Source organism: Ananas comosus, linkage group 3, assembly GCF_001540865.1.
Source record: "Ananas comosus cultivar F153 linkage group 3, ASM154086v1, whole genome shotgun sequence".
Taxonomy (NCBI): domain Eukaryota; kingdom Viridiplantae; phylum Streptophyta; class Magnoliopsida; order Poales; family Bromeliaceae; genus Ananas; species Ananas comosus.
Window position 1 is genome coordinate 8,579,745 of NC_033623.1, and position 21,526 is coordinate 8,601,270.

Genomic DNA, 21,526 nt, shown 5'->3' on the forward strand with positions numbered 1-21,526 from the left:
TTCACTGGGGGACCGGTCTCTCCTTCCAGGGACCGGTCCCCGAGAGTAAAAACTCTCAGGACTTGTCCAGAATTCCAGTTTTCGAACTTTTAGGTCGGAAAACATTCTACAACCCTCTACCAAATGTGGAAAAGCTCGAAATACATCCAAACACTCGAACCTCGCAATTTGCAAAGGTCCAGTGTGTTACACTATCGGTCCATAGACCTCAGGCCGATGCCACTGCCACTCTACCTGCATACAACCCAGCCTAGGTCGCTGGGCTCATGGGTTGGCATGCCCAACCACTTTTTCGGAAAAGAACACCTAGCCGCGGTGCATCAGACCGCTGGTGTCCGTGAAATGCGTACGAGTCTCGGGCGATCTTTACTGATATGCTCAATAGTCAATCATCAACAACTAGCTGACAATCCTGCCCCTTAAGGTATACCAACCGTATAGGTCACCAAGTAGTTCAACCGACCAAGTAGGTCACGATAATAATGGAGTAAACCGACCGAACAGGTCACATATACGGAATACAACAACCGACCAACTAGGTCACAGGTATCACATGTAGATAAAACCTACTCTGCTCCTACTCACAAGGCTAGAAGTATAAACAATCAAGTAGAGCGATAGATAAAGATAACCAGGTGCTAAGCTCAACACTATATATGAATGTATGTAGAGTAATAACGGGATAACAAGGGTAAGAAGATATCACCGAGCGTGGACCACTGTACAGATTTCGGATCGAAGTACCCACCTATACAAATACGGTACTGGCCTTCCAACTGCAAATAAAGTAACAACCGAACATACGAAGAGTCCACCGGGTTAGAATCCAACCCACGAACACAAAGCACTAATTCACAATCCCCACCAATAAACCTACGGGAATCGGTTTCCCAAAACCGATGGCCGAACTCGCCGAAAGTCCCGAAAATCGCACCAGGACTCCGCCGGGACCCATGAACTGTCCCGGAACTGACTGACTCATGCTACGAGTCACCCGCTGCCACTAAACACATATATTTGTGTGACCTAGCAGCAAAAACACTGCCTCACATCGAAACGATTATTGTCGGATAATCGTTCCGATCCGGGTTCTCGAAAGTGTCCAATTCGACACCGGAACCCACCGTAGCTCACCCGTCGTTTCCGAACCCTCGAAACAACGCGGGTGACCAGCCAACAAGGCTCAGCGACAATATGATCTACCGTGAGGCTCCGTTGGAAGAATTCCGAACCGAAAACGCATTCCGTCGGCGGATTTCGATAACAAACGCACCAGAAATCAACATTTGATTTTCGGAAAAGCCTGGGGCCTTGGACAACCAGTCCAGAGGTCACCCGTTGTCCGTACACACTACCCACAGCAGCCACGAAGTGACAATTGCACAAAAGTCCCTGCGATTACATAAAATCACATTATTTTATGTGATTTTCGGGGTTTTACAGCCCAACTGCGCAAACCGAGGACTTTCGATTCTGGCCGAGACACATGCTGATAGGTCTCGATGTGCCGGAGGCCGTGCTCACGATTCAGAGCATGGCCGTCCACTGTGGGAGGCGCGTGAGCGACTCGAAGTTCAGCGAAAACTGCGCACAGAAATTAAAACATATCTAATTTTGCAATCCGAGGCTCGTTGACCCCAAATGAGGTGAGCACTGTGATTAGCACTGAACAACGATCACCGTGCTCACCTTCGGAGGCATCGGGGTGGCCTCGGATCGCCTAAACAGTGCAAACAACCCCACAACAGTGCACAAACAGCAGTAATTAGCTTACCGACTAGGGGAGAGCTAGGGCACGGCCGACGACAACTCTGCGGCGGATGCGCTGGCGGCCGACGGGTGCGGTCGACGTGGGGAGGCCGGGGCTCGCGCCTGCCTGCGGAGGCGACGCTGGAGCATCTTGAGCCCGCATGGACTCGGCTCAGGCTCAGCTGGTCACAGCGACCAAGGCGGTGGTCGGGGAGCTACAGGACGATGACTGGGAGGTGCCGAAGGTCGGAGGAAGGCAACACTGCTGGCCAAAGGCAGTGGCGGCGCGCGAGGGCGATGCGGGCCAAGGCTCAGCCCAAGCTCGTGCAAGGTGGCCGCAGGGAGCAAGGCAATGGCCGGCGGCCCGCGACGGGGGCGGTGCGTGGAGGGTCGACGGAGACCCAGGAGGGCGGCGCGGCCGGCCAAGGGCGGCGGCGATGCACGGGCTAAGGTCTGGCCTAGGTTCGGCCCGAGCAAACAGCATGTAGCCGCTGGTCGTCCAGGCGGCGACGGCGGCGCTTGCGGACGACGGGCGCCGGCGGTGACGGCGCCGGAGGTCAGGCCACAGCCATTAAAGGGGGCCTCGACTCGTGAGGTTCACTCCATGAGGTCTGCGTCCAAGAAGATGGCAACTAGGTAGAGATCTAGGAGGAGATGATGCAATCAAGACTCTTCCGATGGCCGGAGATGCTCGGCGGCGACTAGGGTGCGCGCGTAGCTAGGGCAGGGAGGTGCTGGTGATATAGCTGAAGGACCTAACCAACTAGGGTTAGGGTTTCATGCCTGAAACCCTGACACCTACATATATATGTAACTGAAGTTTTGCGAAAAAGTCCTCCGAAGCTGAACATTTATAGCCCAGTCCCTCACAGTGCATGTATTACGCATGTACGCACGTCGACGTTCGATTTCACGCAAAACGGTACATAAAATATGGGGTATTTTGCAAATTTTCCATTTGTCAACTTTCAACCCCTTCTCGATCTTCGCACGATATCAAGAGATCCGTCCGTCGGATTTGCGAAAGGATCACACCAGTACGATCAGCACGATAGAGACCTCTAATCCACGATTTTGTTTCACCTGGTTTGGTCGCAGATTCGCGACGAAACCATCCTCTCTCCAATAGGCAAAACCCGTTCACCACTACATACAAATGAAATACAACTCTTTTTCTCGAAAACCGTGCATCAAAACTCAAATCTGTCAGTGCCATAGGGTCCAGGATAGTCGAACCGTCGAAAACGAGCTATTGGATCACTATGAACGAAGTCCAATACGCACCAAAGGCCTTCTCCACTCATTGGCTTCTCCGGAAAATCGAAGTTACTATTCACTTTAAGTGATTAGTACAGGTCGCGTAACTTCTCCATTCTAACTTGTTTTTTCCTGAAACTTGACGAGTGCTTATGTAATTATATTACACACAAAACATCGTCAACAAAGGGTTTAGCTACACTGTTGAAATCTCGGATATTACATGATCACAATGAGGCGCGGTGGGGTGAAGAGACGATAGATTTGAGGTCGGTGAGAGAGGAGAAGCAGTGGATATAGGGGGATCCGTATGAGATCGAAGTGGCCATGACCAAGGACGATCTCGACGCCGACAATGGCGGCATAGGCGACATGGAGTTCAAAATTCGCTTTCACAAGAAAAAACGAGTAAAATAAAATTTCTTCATGCTCTTTTTCCTCACTTTTTTCTTCCTTTTTTTCTCTTGGGAGGGGGGGCAGAGTTCATATTTTGTAATTTTTTTAAATAAATTTTCTTTGTTTTTTTTTTTTAAAATGTGTGGGGATTAAAATTAGGGTTCTGAGGATCGCAGCGCGGCCGGGAGGGGAGGGGGGAGGCGGTGATGGATTTGAAGTCGGTGAGGGGAAAGAAGCAATTGGTCTGGGGGATTTATATGGGATCAACATGGCCGCGACAAAGGAAAAGCTTGACGCTGACAATGGCGACGGAGGCGACGGGAAGATCGGGATTCACCCCTCCGATGTCAGTAACATGACCGAGGTGCGTATAGAATAGTAACTCCATTGCTACTTCTTTAATTATTGTTATGTATAATTTACTTGCTGAAATTATAAGCTTTGTTATATCCGTACATTTTTCATCTCTTTTCTTTGTATATATATATATTGATATATATTATTTTTGTTTATTAATATCTCATGAAAAGTTCAAAAAAATTCAAAATTTTTAGTTTGTCAATCTTCTATTTTTATAATCTATATATATATATATATATATATATATATATATAGAGCTAGGCTCCTATGCTTTCGAAAGTACGGAGGCCTCTGTGCTTGTAAATTATTTTCGATGATGGGATACCTGATTCAGCAATCGATTCCGTTAAACTTGATCTACGCTATTGAAACTATCTAAAAACCAAATTTCATAATTTTTTGACTTCGTTTGTTTAGTGAACAAGTAGCCTTAAAATGAATGGCCAAAAATAAAAATCTCATAAAAAACAGTGATAAAGGACTCAAATTTCAAATCGGAAGTATTGATCTTGCTATTGATATTAAGTAGAATTTTCTATTAAATTCTTATGTAATTTGGATACTTTTACACCGTTGAACTTAAAAACATGCCACATCGGCCGTTAAAATAGTCATTTTTTAGACCTTTTGATCGCTTGGTAAATGATGTCAAAAAATTATAAAATCTGGTTTCTAGATAGTTCCAATAAAGTAGATTATACTTAACGAAGCCGATCGTCGAATCAGATGTCCTATCATCGAAAACAACTTACAAGCACGGAGGTCTCCATATATACTTTCGATATATATATATATATATATATATATATAGTGCTTCTGGAAGCACGAAGCGCTCCGTGCTTCCAAGTCGTTTTCGATGTTGGAATTTTCGAATCGACGATCAGCTCCGTTAGACTTGATTTAGAGTATTTTAAGTATTTAGAAAATAAATTTTGTGATTTTTTGATATCATTTGTCTAATGATCGAAGTGACACAAAATCAACGGCTGAAAATAAAAATCTTATAAAATATGATGATATGGCATTAACATTTTAGATTAAAAATAGTGATCTTGTTTTATATAGTATAACAAATTTTCTATCAAAATTTTATATGATTTGGATATTTCTACACAGATCGAAGTGGCTCAAAATCAACGGTTGAAAATAAAAATCTTACAAAATATGATGATATGGCATTAAAATTTTAGATTAAAAATAGTGATCTTGTTTTATATAGTATAACAAATTTTCTATCAAAATTTTATATGATTTGGATATTTCTACACAGATCGAAGTGGCTCAAAATCAACGGTTGAAAATAAAAATCTTACAAAATATGATGATATGGCATTAAAATTTTAGATTAAAAATAGTGATCTTGTTTTATATAGTATAACAAATTTTCTATCAAAATTTTATATGATTTGGATATTTCTACACAGATCGAAGTGGCTCAAAATCAACGGTTGAAAATAAAAATCTTACAAAATATGATGATATGGCATTAAAATTTTAGATTAAAAATATTGATCTTGTTTTATATAGTATAACAAATTTTCTATCAAAATTTTACATGATTTGGATATTTCTACACTGTTAAATTTACAAACGGCTCACCACGGCCATTAAAATTATTAATTTTGAACCCTTTCGATTACTAGGCAAATGATATCGAAAAATCGTAAAATTTATTTTCTAGATAATTCAAATATTCTAGATCAAGTTAAATGGAGCCGATCGTTGATTCGAAAGTCCCAACATCAAAAGCGATTTGAAAACACGAAAGGCTCCGTACTTCCAGAAACATACCAGCTTACTATATATATATATATATATATATATATATATATATATATATATAGAGTCCGGCTACTATACTATTATGAGTACGATTGCCCTCGTACTCATAAGTTGTTTTCGATGATAGAGCTTCCGAATCGACGATCCANGACTTTCGAATCGTCGATCGGCTCCGTTAAACTTGATCTAGAGTATTTGAAGTACCTAGAAAATAAATTTTATGATTTTTCGATATCATTTGCCTAGTGAACGAAGGGGCTCAAAATCAACGGCTGAAAATAAAAATCTTATAAAACGTAATAATATGACATTAAAATTTTAAATCAAAAATATTGATTTTGTTTTATATAGTATAAAGAATTTTCTATCAAAATTTCACATGATTTGAATATTTCTACATCGTTAAATTTGCAAACGGCTCACTACGGCCATTGAAATTTATTGATTTTGAGCATCTTCGATCACTAGGCAAATGATACCGAAAAATAATAAAATTTATTTTCTAGGTACTCCAAATACTCTAGATCAAGTTTAACGAAGCCGATTGACGATTTGAAAATCGCAACATCGAAAACGAGGTGGAAGTACGGAAGGCTCCGTGTGCTTCCGATAGCATAGTAGTCTCACTCTATATATATATATATATATTATTTCTTTTAAAATAAATAATTAATTTGTCACATAAATAATGCCGAAAAACTGCCGAGAGTATGACGTGCGGTAGGTCTCCAAAATAGTTTTTCCATCCTTTTACGAAAGCTTCTTCGGAAAGGACGGTTCATATCCGAGCCGTCCAATCATCTTCCACATAATCTGACTGCTATCTTTGACCCGCTGACCAAGCAATCTCAGCCGTTGGTTTCGATTCACACGATCACGACTTCTGCACAGGCACATTACTTTGTGGGCCACACCGAGTGGCTATATGGATAATTTTGTACTCCAATAAGCCAACTGTGATGTATATCGTACATCTCACGTATCTAAAAGATAAATTTTTTTTATTTATTATGGAATAATTAAAAAATCTCACAAATTAGATAAATAGGGGTAAATCATACATCCGAAAATGCGGGCATATGGATATCCAAACCTTTTCTGTCTGCAATATTTCATTGTAGTCCTTGTAGTTTCTTAACGTATACAACTTTAGTCCTTAAATGTTTTAGGAAATGTTTAATTTTTAAAATAATCAAAATTGGCTTAAGAATAATTAAAAATGAAAATAGAACTGTAAAAATTTTCTCCTATAGCTAGTTTGAATACTAATAAAATTATTAATGCTTTAAAATATAGACACTGGTGGATAATAAAACTGATTGATAATATAAAATAAACCTTTTTTATTTTGCTTGAATATTGACACTATATTGTAAGTGACCAAAATGACACAATTCTTAAATATTTTGGTGAGAAATTTAGGAATTTTTAGTTGTTTGAATATGTCTGAATATTTTCATTATATATAGAGAAGTGAATAAAATTTAGGTCTTATAGTAAAAAATTTCTATAATGAAAATAAGCTTAAAATTATTTTTTAACTTATGAATCGACAGAATTTAAAATTTCTAATTTATTTAATGGTAATGAATAACTAAAACTTAACAAAAAACTATTCTGATTCGCACTATTTTAAGCGGGCCAAGCCAAATTAGATAATAATAATAATTAAATAAAATTTGTCAATATTGAGCTGATAAAATTTACTCTCTAAAATTTCAGGTTTGTTTAGCACTAAAATAATACGGTGCCGTATCGTTCGAAATATCAAAATTAAAGGTGTGAAGTGAATAGACCGAGGACCAAACTACAATATTGAGATAGTACGGGGACTATCCGTACATTTAACCCGACCTATTTATACGGCGTGGATCGGCCCATTAAATTACTATACTTGTCCCTTTCGTTCATTTTCTTGTCTAGGGTTAGGGTTTTGTGGGGTTTTGAAGAGGGAATAGATGGCGCGGGTGAGGGGGACGGTGAAGTGGTTCAACGACACCAAGGGCTTCGGTTTCATCTCCCCGGACGAGGGCGGCGACGACCTCTTCGTCCACCAGTCCTCCATCAAGTCCGAGGGATTCCGATCCCTCGTCGCCGGCGAGACCGTCGAGTTCGCCGTCGGTGAGGACTCCGGCGGCCGCCCCAAGGCCGTCGACGTCACCGGCCCCGATGGCGCCGCCGTCTCCGGCGGCTCCGGTGGTGGTGGCGCTCGGGGCTACGGCAGCGGCGGCGGTGGCGGGAGGGGCGGCGGCGGCGGCGGCGGCGGCGGCGGCGGTGGTGGGGCGTGTTATAATTGTGGAGAGGCGGGGCACATGGCGAGGGATTGCTACCAGGGCGGGGGCGGCGGCGGCGGCGGCGGCGGCGGCGGGAGGTTCTACGGCGGCGGAAGCGGCGGGGGAGGAGGGGGTTGCTTCAGCTGTGGGGAGATGGGGCACTTCGCGCGCGATTGCCCTAGGAAGATGAGTTATTAACGAGGTGAAATTGTGTCGAAACCCTTCCCTTTCTCTCTTTTGGTATCTTTCGTACGCTATGTCTTTGGTGGATTTAGGAATTAAGTTGTAAGATCTATATATGTCTGTTCTTGTTTTGGTTTGTGAAAGGATTAGGGTTGTGGTTGATATCATGTTTTGGGTTTATGTGATCAAAAGAATCGTAGGATGAGTATGGATGGTCGTTACATGTTTCGTTTTGGCATATATGAAGGTTTCGTATCTTTACATTATACATTCATGTTCTCTTCTTCTTTTCTTTTTTTTCTTTTTTTTTTTTTTTAATGTTTTGTTAACTTCCTTTATTATAGCATTAGATATTATTACTGTGTGTTACTTGTTGTTCCCTCCTGCCGAGTTTAGAGTTCGCATCACGGAGGTAAATATGTAAATTAATACTAGAGGGCTTTCATTTTGGAGTTGATTATAAGCTCATCCCGTATTCTAAAGTTGATTAAATTTCATGGGAGTCTCATGCTTAATACTAGTGAAATCAAATAATGGAGAAATTATTGCCAGTGCGAAGTGCTTTCTTTGTACATCTCTGCTCTGCTCTGCTCATTTGTTTGCCCTTTGTCCCATTTTATGTTTCTTCTATCCAATCTTCTAATCTTAAATAGAGGAAAAGCTGTAAGTCACCAGGCAGTAAGGATTGAAATACGAGCCGTGCAGGTGCACGGATGCACCAGCTGCCGGTATTAGTTTCGCAGACATGGTGGATCTTTAAAACAGCATAACTGACCAAATCTGACCTAACCGGCTTGGTTTGGCTCAGTTTTCCTGTGGATTCAATCAGGCTCGACCTGGTTAGCTAGGCCAGGCAGGGCCGCCAAAACAAAAGGCCCAAAAAATATCCAGGCAAAGCCCTCACTTGCTCTTTCTCTGGTTGATCTGGCCTGCTGTGGTTTTTTACCGTCTGATCAAGCCTGACCTGACCATTTTAGAATGTGCTTACGCTTGAAATGGGTGTAAAAATTTGGGGCTGGTCTGGGCCCTACCCTGACGAAATAAACACGGCCCTTTGATTATGCCTGGTGCAGACTTAGCGGATGCTCGCATCTGTGAAAACAAAACGAGGATGATTGAAGGCTTTGTTATTAGCTGAACTAAATTTGATGGACTAATCAGTAAAAATTGATATTTGTACCAAAGGTATGAAAATTGAGGTTAGATTTCGGGGACTAAATTTGAATAAAACCTTTCGTTGTTTATAATGGTTTGGTAGGTTTTATGTTTTCTTTTGCATTTTCTATGAAGATTATGATGACTCACTGTAATGTGCTCAGCAAGCAAGGTTTGTTCTCCACTAATTCCTTGCTACCAAATACTTTCTCAGGTTTGGGCTTTTTGTGATGTTACTAGTTACTACTGTGACCTTTTTCAATACGCTTCTAATCTGTTACCAAACATTTCTAGGCGAAGTTGTTTTGTTTTGATTTTTCTAGGTGTATCTAGGCAAAGTTGATTATGAAACATAGCTGCTGTGTTCTTTTGATTTGTTTTACATTGAGTACCGTTATCTTGAGCTGCAAGGACTGCTTCAGATTGTTTTTTTTTTTTTTATCATTGCCCCTACATTTTCTTGAGGTTGAAGTCTGATTGGCAATTTGTTATGCCTGCTGGGGCAGGCAATACGTTTCATGGAAACAAACTCATATATCTATGCAGCGAATCCCATTCGGCCCCGTGCAAAACTTGCTTTATGCCGTCCCCAAATGGGGCTTTAGTTTTAGTTTTCAGTTTCCTGGTTTTCTGGAATTGTGGAAGAGGTAATCCTATGGCTTCTTGGTTTGGAAGAGGTTGTCTTTTGATATGATATGATTGCAGCTACCTGTTTTAATCACTAGATGTGCTTAATGTAAACTTATATTTAACAATGGTGATGTGCTATGTACCCATATCATGCTATTTTGTCGACCGCAACTGTTGCTAATGTATAAACTCGTCCGAAGTTTAATCTTCCTCGTCTCTGGCATGTTGAAGCCAGCAATTGTTCTCAGCTGCAGGTTACACCACATTGTTACGCACTGCATCTCATTTTGTTTATTTCACCGGTGGTGGTCTGCATCAGGCAATTTGGAAGCATCTTATTAGTTCTTCTTCTTCTTCTTCTTTTGTTTATTGGTCAATCCTATTAATTAATCTCTATAAAAGGTGATGTAACTTGTTTGTGACCTTTGAAGTCAAGCGCTTAGAAAACCATGTTAAGGTTGGTTTGGCTTGCAAGCAAGATGCTATTTAGGTGCAATGTAGAGAATTTTGTTCATTTAGGCGTGTACTGATTTTGTGGACTTTTCTAGTTTTTCTCGGAGCGCGCGACATAAATCAACTATGATTATAAGATCATGCTTTAATGTATTCATCATCATTTGCTGAGCAATTGTGATTTCAACTGGTTTTAAAATTGGGAAAAACTTCAGTTACCTCTGTTGTCTCTTTAGCAATTTTTAGTCTGTTATTTTGTGGCTTGAAGTGTTTCAGTTTGTTTCACCTTTGCGTCCAGCTGTCAAGTCAAAGTAGGATACTATAAGTGATGAAGTTAAGAACCATAATGTCACGGACTTATGCTTCTGACTTGCAAAATCCTGTGCTGCGCCTGCCTTCTTCTTGACAATTTTGCTGCTAGCCTTAGACCCATGCGACCTGAGACTCGTAGCTGCAAGGAGAGACGTGATTTTAGGAAAAAATAAAAAAAATATATATTACTTAGAGAAAATGGAGTACAATGTATCTGGAGTTTGTGTCATTGTCAAGGCAGATAGGCGATAGATTTCACAATTTACAATTTACAATGCGCGTGAAAATAAGATGACAAATTATAGGCTACTAAAATATTATGGTTTGTGAAATGTATGCCTGTATTATTATCTCACGAGTTATTTAATATTTTGCTGCCCCTCTTGACTATAAGCCTTCCTTGTCATGCAGAAAACAACAAATATAGGGTTGCAAAAGTTATTGATCTTAAAATTGTATAATATGGTTTTTTATAAGTTAAAATAGTTTAGATCATACTTAAAGGTATTGGTCGTTGATTTGGATATTTGATTGTTGAAAACGATATAGACATAAACAGAAGTATTCTAGTTTTTTTACTCAGCGAAAAATATTTCTATTAGAGCGTGTTTTATTGCCAAAAAAATTAGTACAAGGTTAACTTTTTAGACGTGCCACTTTTTTAAATAGTAGCTATTCAGAAAGCGAGTCTTAATTTTAATTTTTTGATTTATTTGGAAAATGGAAAGCTCAATTATACACTTTCTTAACTTTTTATGTTTTGTTGTTTAAAGTATAATGAATATAGAAATGAGATTTTATGAATCTAACACTTAGAATAAACATATAGTTTCCATTTCGAATATTGACAACAATAATATAGTTTTTTCTTTATACCAAAACCAAAAGAGAGTAATAATTAATCTAATAATCAATTGCTCATAGTCAAGATGTAAGTTACTCACAAAAATAAACCACTTAAGTAAATAAGTTTTATTTATTACAATAACTAGGTTTCAACACCAAAATTGCACCCCCAAAAAGAAAGAAAAACAAAGAAAGAGTAAATAAAAGTTTCAACCAAAAACATCAAATAGTGATTTAAAATTCTTCGAGCCAAATACGTCTCCAATCCAAACTATGTGCCGTAAATAGCCGCGACCGGCCGTTTCATCTTCAAAAAGCAGCATATTGACAGTTGTTTTGCTGCCGATGGTGATCTTCTGATTTCATTAACTTCATTATTTTTGTTAAAAATCGGAATGACAAAAAATAGATCCAGAAAAATTACTTAATGCAAGAAAAGAAAAGATAAAAAAAAAAACGCACCGATATTCACGTAGTTTGGCGAACGGCCTATGTTCACGGACGAAAAAGGAGCAAATACTTTATTAATGTCAAAAGGCGGAGTACAAAAAAATCTCTTAAAAAATCAAAATTTAGTTAGATATATATATAGAGAGAGAGAGAGAGAGGGGATGTCGCTTCAAATTGGAATCTAATTGGAATTTTAATTTATTTGCATACGTTCACGGACGAAAAAGCAGCAAAAAACGGAGTACAAAAAAATCTCTTAAAAAATCAAAATTTAGTTAGATCGAAAACGCCGAAATCCGCATCCGTCAAAGCAACACCAAAAAAGAGGTCGGCTCCTCAACCGTACGGACGAACCAATGCCGGCTCTCTACCAATGTGCATGGCTTGATTAGAGCTATGCATAATTCAAGGCTACGGCGCACCTCTCGCTCTGCAATGCGCACCATGATGCCGTTGCCACGTAACCACCAGCATTTCTTAGGCCTTTAATTAGAGCTCCTTGTTAATTAGAGCATGGACTCTTAATTCTTTTGGTCGCACCGGCTTTATATATATATAGAGAGAGAGAGAGAGAGGGGATGTCGCTTCAAATTGGAATCTAATTGGAATTTTAATTTATTTGGATTTCTAAACACAAATCTAATCTAATTCAATTTGAATTAGATTACGACCCATAATTTATATATACCAAATTAAATTTAAATTATATATAATTCTTATTAGATTAGGATTTAACTCTAATTTAGATAACTACAAATCTAAACCAAATATAACAATTTTCTTCCGACATTAGATCTTCATCCTTACATGTGTTGTTCATTTTATCTCAAAGTTAGGAGAAATGGAGTTCCTGAAACTCTCTCATGGCTTAATTAATTAGTCGTCGCGGTAAACAAATTTCAATAACTCAAAGTTTTTTATTGTACGGTTAATACAATCTCTCATTGGTGACTGGCCTGCATGTGATATCAAGTAGAAAATAAATTATATTTGTTCAACGACCAAAAAAAAAAAAAATCAGTAAAAAAATAATAATAGTAGATATATATACAAACAATTAATAAATTTATCTCTACATACATATGCATCAACTACGTACGTTATACGTACCTCTAGCTCCATTGTAATTAATCATTTTCCTTTCATCATCCCAATTAACCAGCTCTGGCTCTGCTTCGCTGCATTGTTGTCTGTTTATTTTTATTATTGAGTTTGAAGACATCACGTACAATCTAATTTTTAAGCTGAAGCCTTCAATTATTAATTAAAGTCGGTCCATATTGAAATTTCCATTATCCGGCCGGAATCGATCATATATAGCTAATTAAGATTGAACTGTATTTTCTTGCACATTTTGGCAGGCTTCTGACCTGACTTTATTATTATTATTATTATTACGAAGATCGAGAATGTATCTCTGGTAGATATTAATCTATATATATAATTAATCTTATGACCACCTATTAATTATTCGGTATATTCCTCACACAACCTTTGTTTTGTTATTCTTTTTAACACCTTCAATAACCTAGTTTCCTGTTTTTGAATCATCTTTATCTAAAATGGATAGAGCATGCAAGTTCAATCATATAACATGGAATTAATGCTAATTTGAATAAACTTGCTTTATCAGTATACCCAACCGTTGTATTTAAAAATTTCTATCATATTCTTGGTACGTATCTATATATTAGAATCTGTATATATCCATCTGGTAGATCAATCCCCCAAACATATATGGATATAGCCAGGTTCAATTAATCATATAACATGGAATTGCTATTTTGAATAAACTTGCCTTAATTATCGGTACGCCCAACCGTTGTATTTGAAAATTAATTTCGATCATAATCTTGGTATCTATATATTAATTAGAATAATCTTTATATCCGTTTGTTAGATGAAGCGCTATTTGTCTTATGGATCGTTCTTCTCCAAGTTTCGACAGCTTGAGAATACCAGGCTTAACCCAACGTGCCAAATGTAAAGCAAATTGTTGATAACTCTTCAGAAACACTTGATCTATTCTCAGGGCTACGTATGTCTGCCTTCAAAACTTCTTGGCAACTGCAACATCTTTCTCTGATTATCTCAGTAGTAAAGGCCTAGTTTGGCATTGAAGTGCACCACCCGCATAAGTGAGCATTTGCACAAGATGCTTTTGCGGTAGCTAGCAAAATTCTTCGGCAGTAGCTGGTGGGAGATAAAGAAACACGAAGACAACTTTGCTTGTCTTACGAAAGTTATGTGAATTCCCAAATTGCCTAGGAAAAATGCTGGGGCTTNATACAAACAATTAATAAATTTATCTCTACATACATAAGCATCAACTACGTACGTACCTCTAGCTCCATTGTAATTAATCATTTTCCTTTCATCATCCCAATTAACCAGCTCTGGCTCTGCTTTGCTGCATTGTTGTCTGTTTATTTTTATTATTGAGTTTGAAGACATCACGTACAATCTAAATTTTAAGCTGAAGCCTTCAATTATTAATTAAAGTCGGTCCATATTGAAATTTCCATTAACCGGAATCGATCATATATAGCTAATTAAGGTTGAACTGTATTTTCTTGAACATTTTGGCAGGCTTCTGACCTGACTTTATTATTATTATTATTATTACGAAGATCGAGAATGTATCTCTGGTAGATATTAATCTATATATATAATTAATCTTATGACCACCTATTAATTATTCGGTATATTCCTCACACAACCTTTGTTTTGTTATTCTTTTTAACACCTTCAATAACCTAGTTTCCTGTTTTTGAATCATCTTTATCTAAAATGGATATAGCATGCAAGTTCAATCATATAACATGGAATTAATGCTAATTTGAATAAACTTGCTTTATCAGTATACCCAACCGTTGTATTTAAAAATTTCTATCATATTCTTGGTACGTATCTATATATTAGAATCTGTATATATCCGTTTGGTAGATCAATCCCCCAAATATATATGGATATAGCCGGCCAGGTTCAATCATATAACATGGAATTGCTATTTTGAACGCCCAACCGTTGTATTTGAAAATTAATTTCGATCATAATCTTGGAATCTATATATTAGAATAATCTTTATATCCGTTTGTTAGATGAAGCGCTATTTGTCTTATGGATCGTTCTTCTCCAAGTTTCTGCAGCTTGAGAATACCTGGCTTAACCCAACGTGCCAAATGTAAAGCAAATTGTTGATAACTCTTCAGGAACACTTGATCTATTCTCAGGGCTACGTATGTCTGCCTTCAAAACTTCTTGGCAACTGCAACATCTTTCTCTGATTATCTCAGTAGTAAAGGCCTAGTTTGGCATTGAAGTGCACCACCTGCATAAGTGAGCATTTGCACAAGATGCTTTTGCGGTAGCTAGCAAAATTCTTCGGCAGTAGCTGGTGGGAGATAAAGAAACACGAAGACAACTTTGCTTGTCTTACGAAAGTTATGTGAATTCCCAAATTGCCTATTCAAAATGCTGGGGCTTAAGAACGACTATTCTGCATGGTCTCTGGAGTGACCAAAATGAGTCTTAGGGCTTGTTTTGATGTATAGTAAATAAGGAGTATGATTAGATGCCTACAATAACATTTTATGGAACAAAATAAATCACCTCGTGGCCAGAATACATTATTCCAAGAGATCATGGCTTTCAAGACTTTACAAGGGACTAAAAGCAAACTTTAGAATGACAATTACAAAAGAAAGTTGAAAGCTACATTTGTAATGCTATTGGGGAAAAAGAGTTGAGCAAAAGCATACAGAAATATACAGTAGGCCTACAAAAAATTATTTATTAGCTGGCTCATTGCAATGATATACACAATGTGATGTTACTAAATCACAATCAAGTGCTACAATTATAATATAAGTGATTGAAGCCATTGTGCTTCACTACTTGATGATTCGCTAACTACTACACTTCTCTGGACTATCAAGTTATATATACTATAATGTTTTTGTAAGAAAGTGGATCCTCGTCGTATTAAACCATTTTTGGTCAAAATGACCAAAGCGTGGCGAGAAGAATGTTTGGACATGGTCCGTTTAACATTCCAACCATATTGGAAGGGTTAAATCTGAGTTTAAAGAGAGACTATATAAAGGGTTTTAGCGTTGATTGGGTCGAAACAATGCGAAATTCCAGTCTGGAGCATTGTTAACCAGTAATGCATTGGAGTGGTACCGGTACCAGGCAGGCAACCGAGAACAGCAACTCTCGGGTTTGAATGTTTAAGGCTGTTAAACCGGTGACACCCCTGGTGCGTATCGGTACCAGGTCAGCTACCTGAGAAGGCAACTCTCGGGTTTGGCTGCCGCGTAATCGTTAAACCGGTGACAACCCAAAGAGTACCGATACCCTGCGGCAACCTGAGAAACAGCAGCTATCGGGTTGGGCTGTTGAACAGGGGGCGTACCGGTACGCAGTGCCCGAAACAGCAAGATGAGTTTGCTGCAAATAAAAGAAAATGGAAGGTTTTATTGCAATTGTAACAGCTTATAAAAAGACCCTAACCCCTCCTCTCTTGTTCACAGCAGTGAACTCTCTCCTCTTTCTCATTTTTCTCCCTCTCTCTCTAGAAACTCTCCAAGAAGGTGGATTTGGTGGAGAGATTGGTGGAGAAGGAAGCTGGGAGGAGGATTTTCATCTTCTTCCTCACCATTGGAGGAGTTTGTTGAGGTAAGCTCTTGGAGCTCTCATAGTGGATTTCTAGGGTTAGGTTTATATACTCTGGATTTAGATGACTCCCTAAGTGATATTAACATGCTATTTGCTTGAATCAAGAAGTGGAATTGGGTTTCTTGCTATAGTAGCATGTTAGGGTTCCAAAAGGGGGTTTTGCAAATGTGGGGTTTGATCTAAATTAAACTTATACAAACCTAATTACTAGGTATTCTAACGCGTTGGTGAAGTCGGTTCAGCAATCCGATAAGGCTACGCGAGGATATTGGCGAAAAGGACGGTTTTGGCTTCTGTTGAGATAATTCGGCGTGGACAAGATTTAGGTGCGAATATTCCCTTCAAAAGCATCTATTCGGTCGTGTATCGAGAGCACCGGAAAAATGTATCGCGCCAATTGAAGGAAGTTATGGTAACCGCAAGCAGTTACATGCGGTTCCGATCGGCTAGAAGTTGTCCGGAATATGAGGAGATAGTGGCCGATCGTGTAAGAACAATAACTGACCGAGGGGGTTATCTATAAATAGTGTAATAATACCCCAAAAAGGGGTCTTCGCTCCTGCGCACAAAAGACCACCTTTATTTTTCTGCATCTTTCTTTCTCGCATTTACTACTTTCCCTAGGAGTAGTTCTTGTAACTTAGATCTTTGGAGTCTGTCTGTCCTACGGGCATCACTCCCCTATTCTTGTACTTTTTCATTTTCTATTCAATAGAAAGTCACGTTCGGCTATTCAGGCCGACCAGATTTTGTGTTGTGTTAGCCATTCGGCTCATCTTCCGGCTTAATTTTCGACTTTCTGCTAGCCATGTTTAAGTTTCGATCCCTCATCAGCCAAATCGCTCAATCCAGTCGAAGGGTGCAAACTTCGAGGATCACTATCCGCAGCCGTTCCGCATCCCGATGCGCTTCCCGAAGAGGATCTTTGATCGGGTCAGGGATTGTAGATTTCGGCTACCAATAGCTTCGTTTCCGCCTGGAGGGCCGAGGCAACGTCCTAAAATCACGAAATTTGAACCCTAGCGTCTTGGCATCACCAGAAGGTGGGGGGGTGTCATCCCGAAGCAGTTGGACTTCTCGCTATGTCCAAGTTCTATTATTGAGCATATATGTATATGTGTTATCTTGCATTATAGGATATATTTAGTAGTTGTAGCTACATTTCCTTACATGCTTCCATAGTAGTGGTAGAAATTGTGAGTTGAACACATATTCTAGTGGTTGCATGAGGATTGGGTGTGACATTGGATCCTATAGTGGCAAGGTCAAGTAATAACTTGGATGATATGTTTATATAAGCGAGTGGTATGTCAATAGTGTGGTAGAAATACTTAAACATGATTATATAAACGAGTGCCATATGATTTAGTGTAGTAGTAGACACTTGAAAAACATATGACATAAATGAGTGGCATTTGGTCTTAGTGTAGTAGAAACACTATAACATGAACCTAGTGATAGCAGATTTTCCTGATTTGCCAATGAGACATTGAATCAAATACGGTAGAAGCACTGTAACCCCTTGTAGACAGGGTATCCTCTGTAGACGAGGATTGGATCATACTCACTTAGTCTGTTTTTCGCTTGGGGTGGTCGCTCCACACAAACAGTAGTCTCCGGAGATGTCACACTAGGGACAGACGTAGTTGTCCCGCAGGTGGTCTCGGTGTGCGAGTGCAGATTTTCCTTACCTATGAGATTTGAGAAGTGAGTCATGGCGTAACCCTTGGGTTAGCCAAGCAGATTGAATAATAATTGATTGAATGACATAGTAGAGTGTGAGACATGTTAGTAGTTTTCCTAGCTATGTGCATCTTCTTTTCCTATGATATTGTTGAAGCATAGTAGTATGCTGGTTGAACTTATTACTATGTAGTGTTAGCATTCATTATATCATGTTGATAATGGCATAGTAGAATAATTGTAGAATTCATACTATGTAGCAGTTCTTTATCATACCTATCTATCTATTAATCTACTCATGCCTGCTTAGACCTAGTGGGAGGATCGGCGGAGTCGGCGGCCGAACCCACTGGGAACTATATTTATATAGTTCTCACCCCGTGTGGTTTTGGGGTACAGGTACTCACGAGAGCGGACCAGCAGATGATCGCGGCAAGGGCATAGCGCCCTAACTAGATAGTTGCTTTCCTATTTTGCATTAGATCACCTATGTATTTGAGAGATGATAATGTATATTGGTGAGGGTGCTTTTGGAGAGTCATATGTATACATATGTCATGAGAAGAAAATTGTAAACGAAGATGTATCCATTTTGGTGACGTAAACCCAATGTGAATGTGGATGAAAAATGTAATAGTTAGAACTCTCTTTTTTTGCTCTCTTGTATGCTTATTTGACTACTTGCTTAGATCATGTATTTTGTTTAAGTTTTTCCTGGGCAAACTGTTTGTACATGATCTCGTTGTTTAGCCTTGGGCGGACAGGGAAGGTTCTGTCCGTTCGACGTCTGTTCAACGTGCCCGAACCGACCAAATTGGTGGTCTCGGGGCGTGACAGCTTTCTGATAAAATTTGTCAGAATGTGATATATTTCTATAAAATGCATTATTTTGAGAGCATAAGCACATAATATCATTGCGAATTCCAACATTTTGCAATTGCTTCAATAATTAGAGATAAAAGTCAATATTGAAGGAAAACACATGCAATATTGAATCAAATTAAAGCCCCTATATAAAATAGAAAAAAGAAAAGAAAACGAGCAAGATATTTTTTTTATTCCTAAACCACGAAAATCCTCTTCACATAAAATATCTCTCTTTACTTTTATGACCACTAAAAAATCTCTTTTTACACAAGCTAGAAGGAAAACACATGCAATATTGAATCAAATTAAAGCCCCTATATAAAATAGAAAAAAGAAAAGAAAACGAAATAGATATTTTTTTTATTCCTAAACCACGAAAATCCTCTTCACATAAAATATCTCTCTTTACTTTTATGACCACTAAAAAATCTCTTTTTACACAAGCTAGAAAGAAAGAAGCAACAGTTTTTTGATTTGGAGATGAAAAAAAAATCTATTTACCATAAAAAGTTGGCAAAAAAGCAAAAAAATAAATAAAAATAAAAATAAACTAACAGATCTATTGTATCAAAAAAGAAGTTCTATAGAAATTGAAAAACAAAGAAAAGGTACCGAGTAGATTTGAATGTTTGATTCGAGTGAAGGAGAACGTGGCTTCTTTTTCGGCCACAGCATTCAAACCGAGTGACTACACAACCATTGTTTATTAATTTTTTCACACGCGATGTGGATATCGTGATAGCAAAGAGCGAGCTCTTCTTGTCCACATTCGCGAAAGGTCACAAATCCAATACTAGGTCAAACCTTGACCTAATATTGGACGGTTGATGGTTGCATAGTAACTTGATAGCCAGTCCACACCCAATACTAGGTCAAATCTTTACATTCGCTTCAACACTAGCAAGTCGCCGGTATAATTCAATCACCGAGCAGCATTGGACAAGCGGGACAAATATTTGTGACATAGAAATATGATCAGGAATTGGACCCATCTAGTAAGTATGGCCTTTACTATATCTATCCAGTGTTAATAGATAGTAAATGTTCTGCTGATGAATAAACGAAATGCACCAATATCAAAGAAAACCTCTACATCTTTTTCATTAAGCAAAATGATATTTTCCAAGATGTCGTCAATGCAGTTAGATTCTCCACCTGGGTCTCGAATACATAGCCGTTAGGAGCTTGTCGTGAACCCTCGGGCTAACGCAGCATCAAAGCACATCCAGTAGATGCTATAGTAGGAGGAATGCTATAGATTGTCTTAGGGTTGAAGAGGCTGAGGCGGAAGATGGGGCTGGAGACGCTGCTCTTATGTGGTCATATTTCATGTGCCCAGCCTATCCGCATCTATAACATCTCTTCTCGTGCTGCCCATATTGTTGCGGAGATGGTTCTCACCACATATGATATATATAACCCGCAATTTCTCGACTATGTGCTCTGGTACTAAAGGGGTTTCTTGGAGCTTCATTGCCCCACATCACCACTCATTGATCACTTCTTTTCCTTCCCTTTATCCAAAGCTTCCCATTCTGCCCAAGCATTGGCAAGTCCTTGCTCCACCCAAAATGCCCTATCCAACACTTCAGCAAAAGATTGTAGCTTAGGAGACTAGACCATCTTGTATATCTTCGGTCGAAGCCCAAGCTCGAAGCAGTCTGCCTTTCGTTTATCATCTCCGACCATGAAAGAGATGCAATTAATGATGTGGAAGAACTCTAGTTCGTACTCCCAGGCAGTGCGATTCCCTGACCTCAACTATTTAAAGTCTTCCTCCATCTTTTTCTTTACACTGTCAGAGAAGTAGGCATTGAACAACATTCCCCAAAATTCCTTCCACGACAAAGATAAGGTTGTTGATCGATTCTGCTTAGTCGTCTTCTACTATAAGTAGGCTGACTTCTCGAGGTAATGCACAGCCAAGTGAATCTTATCTTGTTCCAAGAAAGGTCTTTGAACAATTTTTCTATTACATCCACATTCCAGTATCCACTGGTTTATAGTCTCCTCGTTGAATATGGGTGGATTGAACTTCTTAGAAGTGGTGAGACTTGCGAGTACTCACTCCATCTCCACTTCCAACATAGCATAATTAGGGGCTGAGGTGCTAGAGGTTGTCGAAGGTACCTATCGCAACTCCCGACTGCACGCAATGTGCCGTGAATGATACGACCGCCATGTCAATTATCTCAACGACATTTTGAACGTTAATCAAAGGTGTTGGTGGTTCCTGACTCACCAGTGCTGTTGGCATCTACTGCGACACTATTCCAATTAGCGCAATCATTTGGTTGCGCAATTCTTGGTCTCTACCAACTCCGAATTATATACACTACAACAAAATATGTTTTAGACGACGCTTTTTAGACGAAGCTTTATTCTAGCGTCTTTAATATTCGACATTTGCCGACACTATGATTAAGCGTCGCCAATAAACATATTTTTAT

The 21,526-nt window shown here is 39.1% G+C and overlaps 1 protein-coding gene across 1 annotated transcript; it reads left to right on the forward strand.

Moving 5' to 3' along the window:
• Positions 7,443–8,268, forward strand: LOC109707181 (cold shock domain-containing protein 4-like). The gene has a single exon (XM_020228295.1). The coding sequence runs from the start codon at positions 7,503–7,505 to the stop codon at positions 8,013–8,015; it is 513 nt and encodes a 170-aa protein (XP_020083884.1). The 5' UTR covers positions 7,443–7,502; the 3' UTR covers positions 8,016–8,268.

Bases quoted from the DNA above. Each gene is read 5' to 3' on its own strand.
- LOC109707181 (XM_020228295.1), top strand. From the start codon at position 7,503: ATGGCGCGGGTGAGGGGGACGGTGAAGTGGTTCAACGACACCAAGGGC.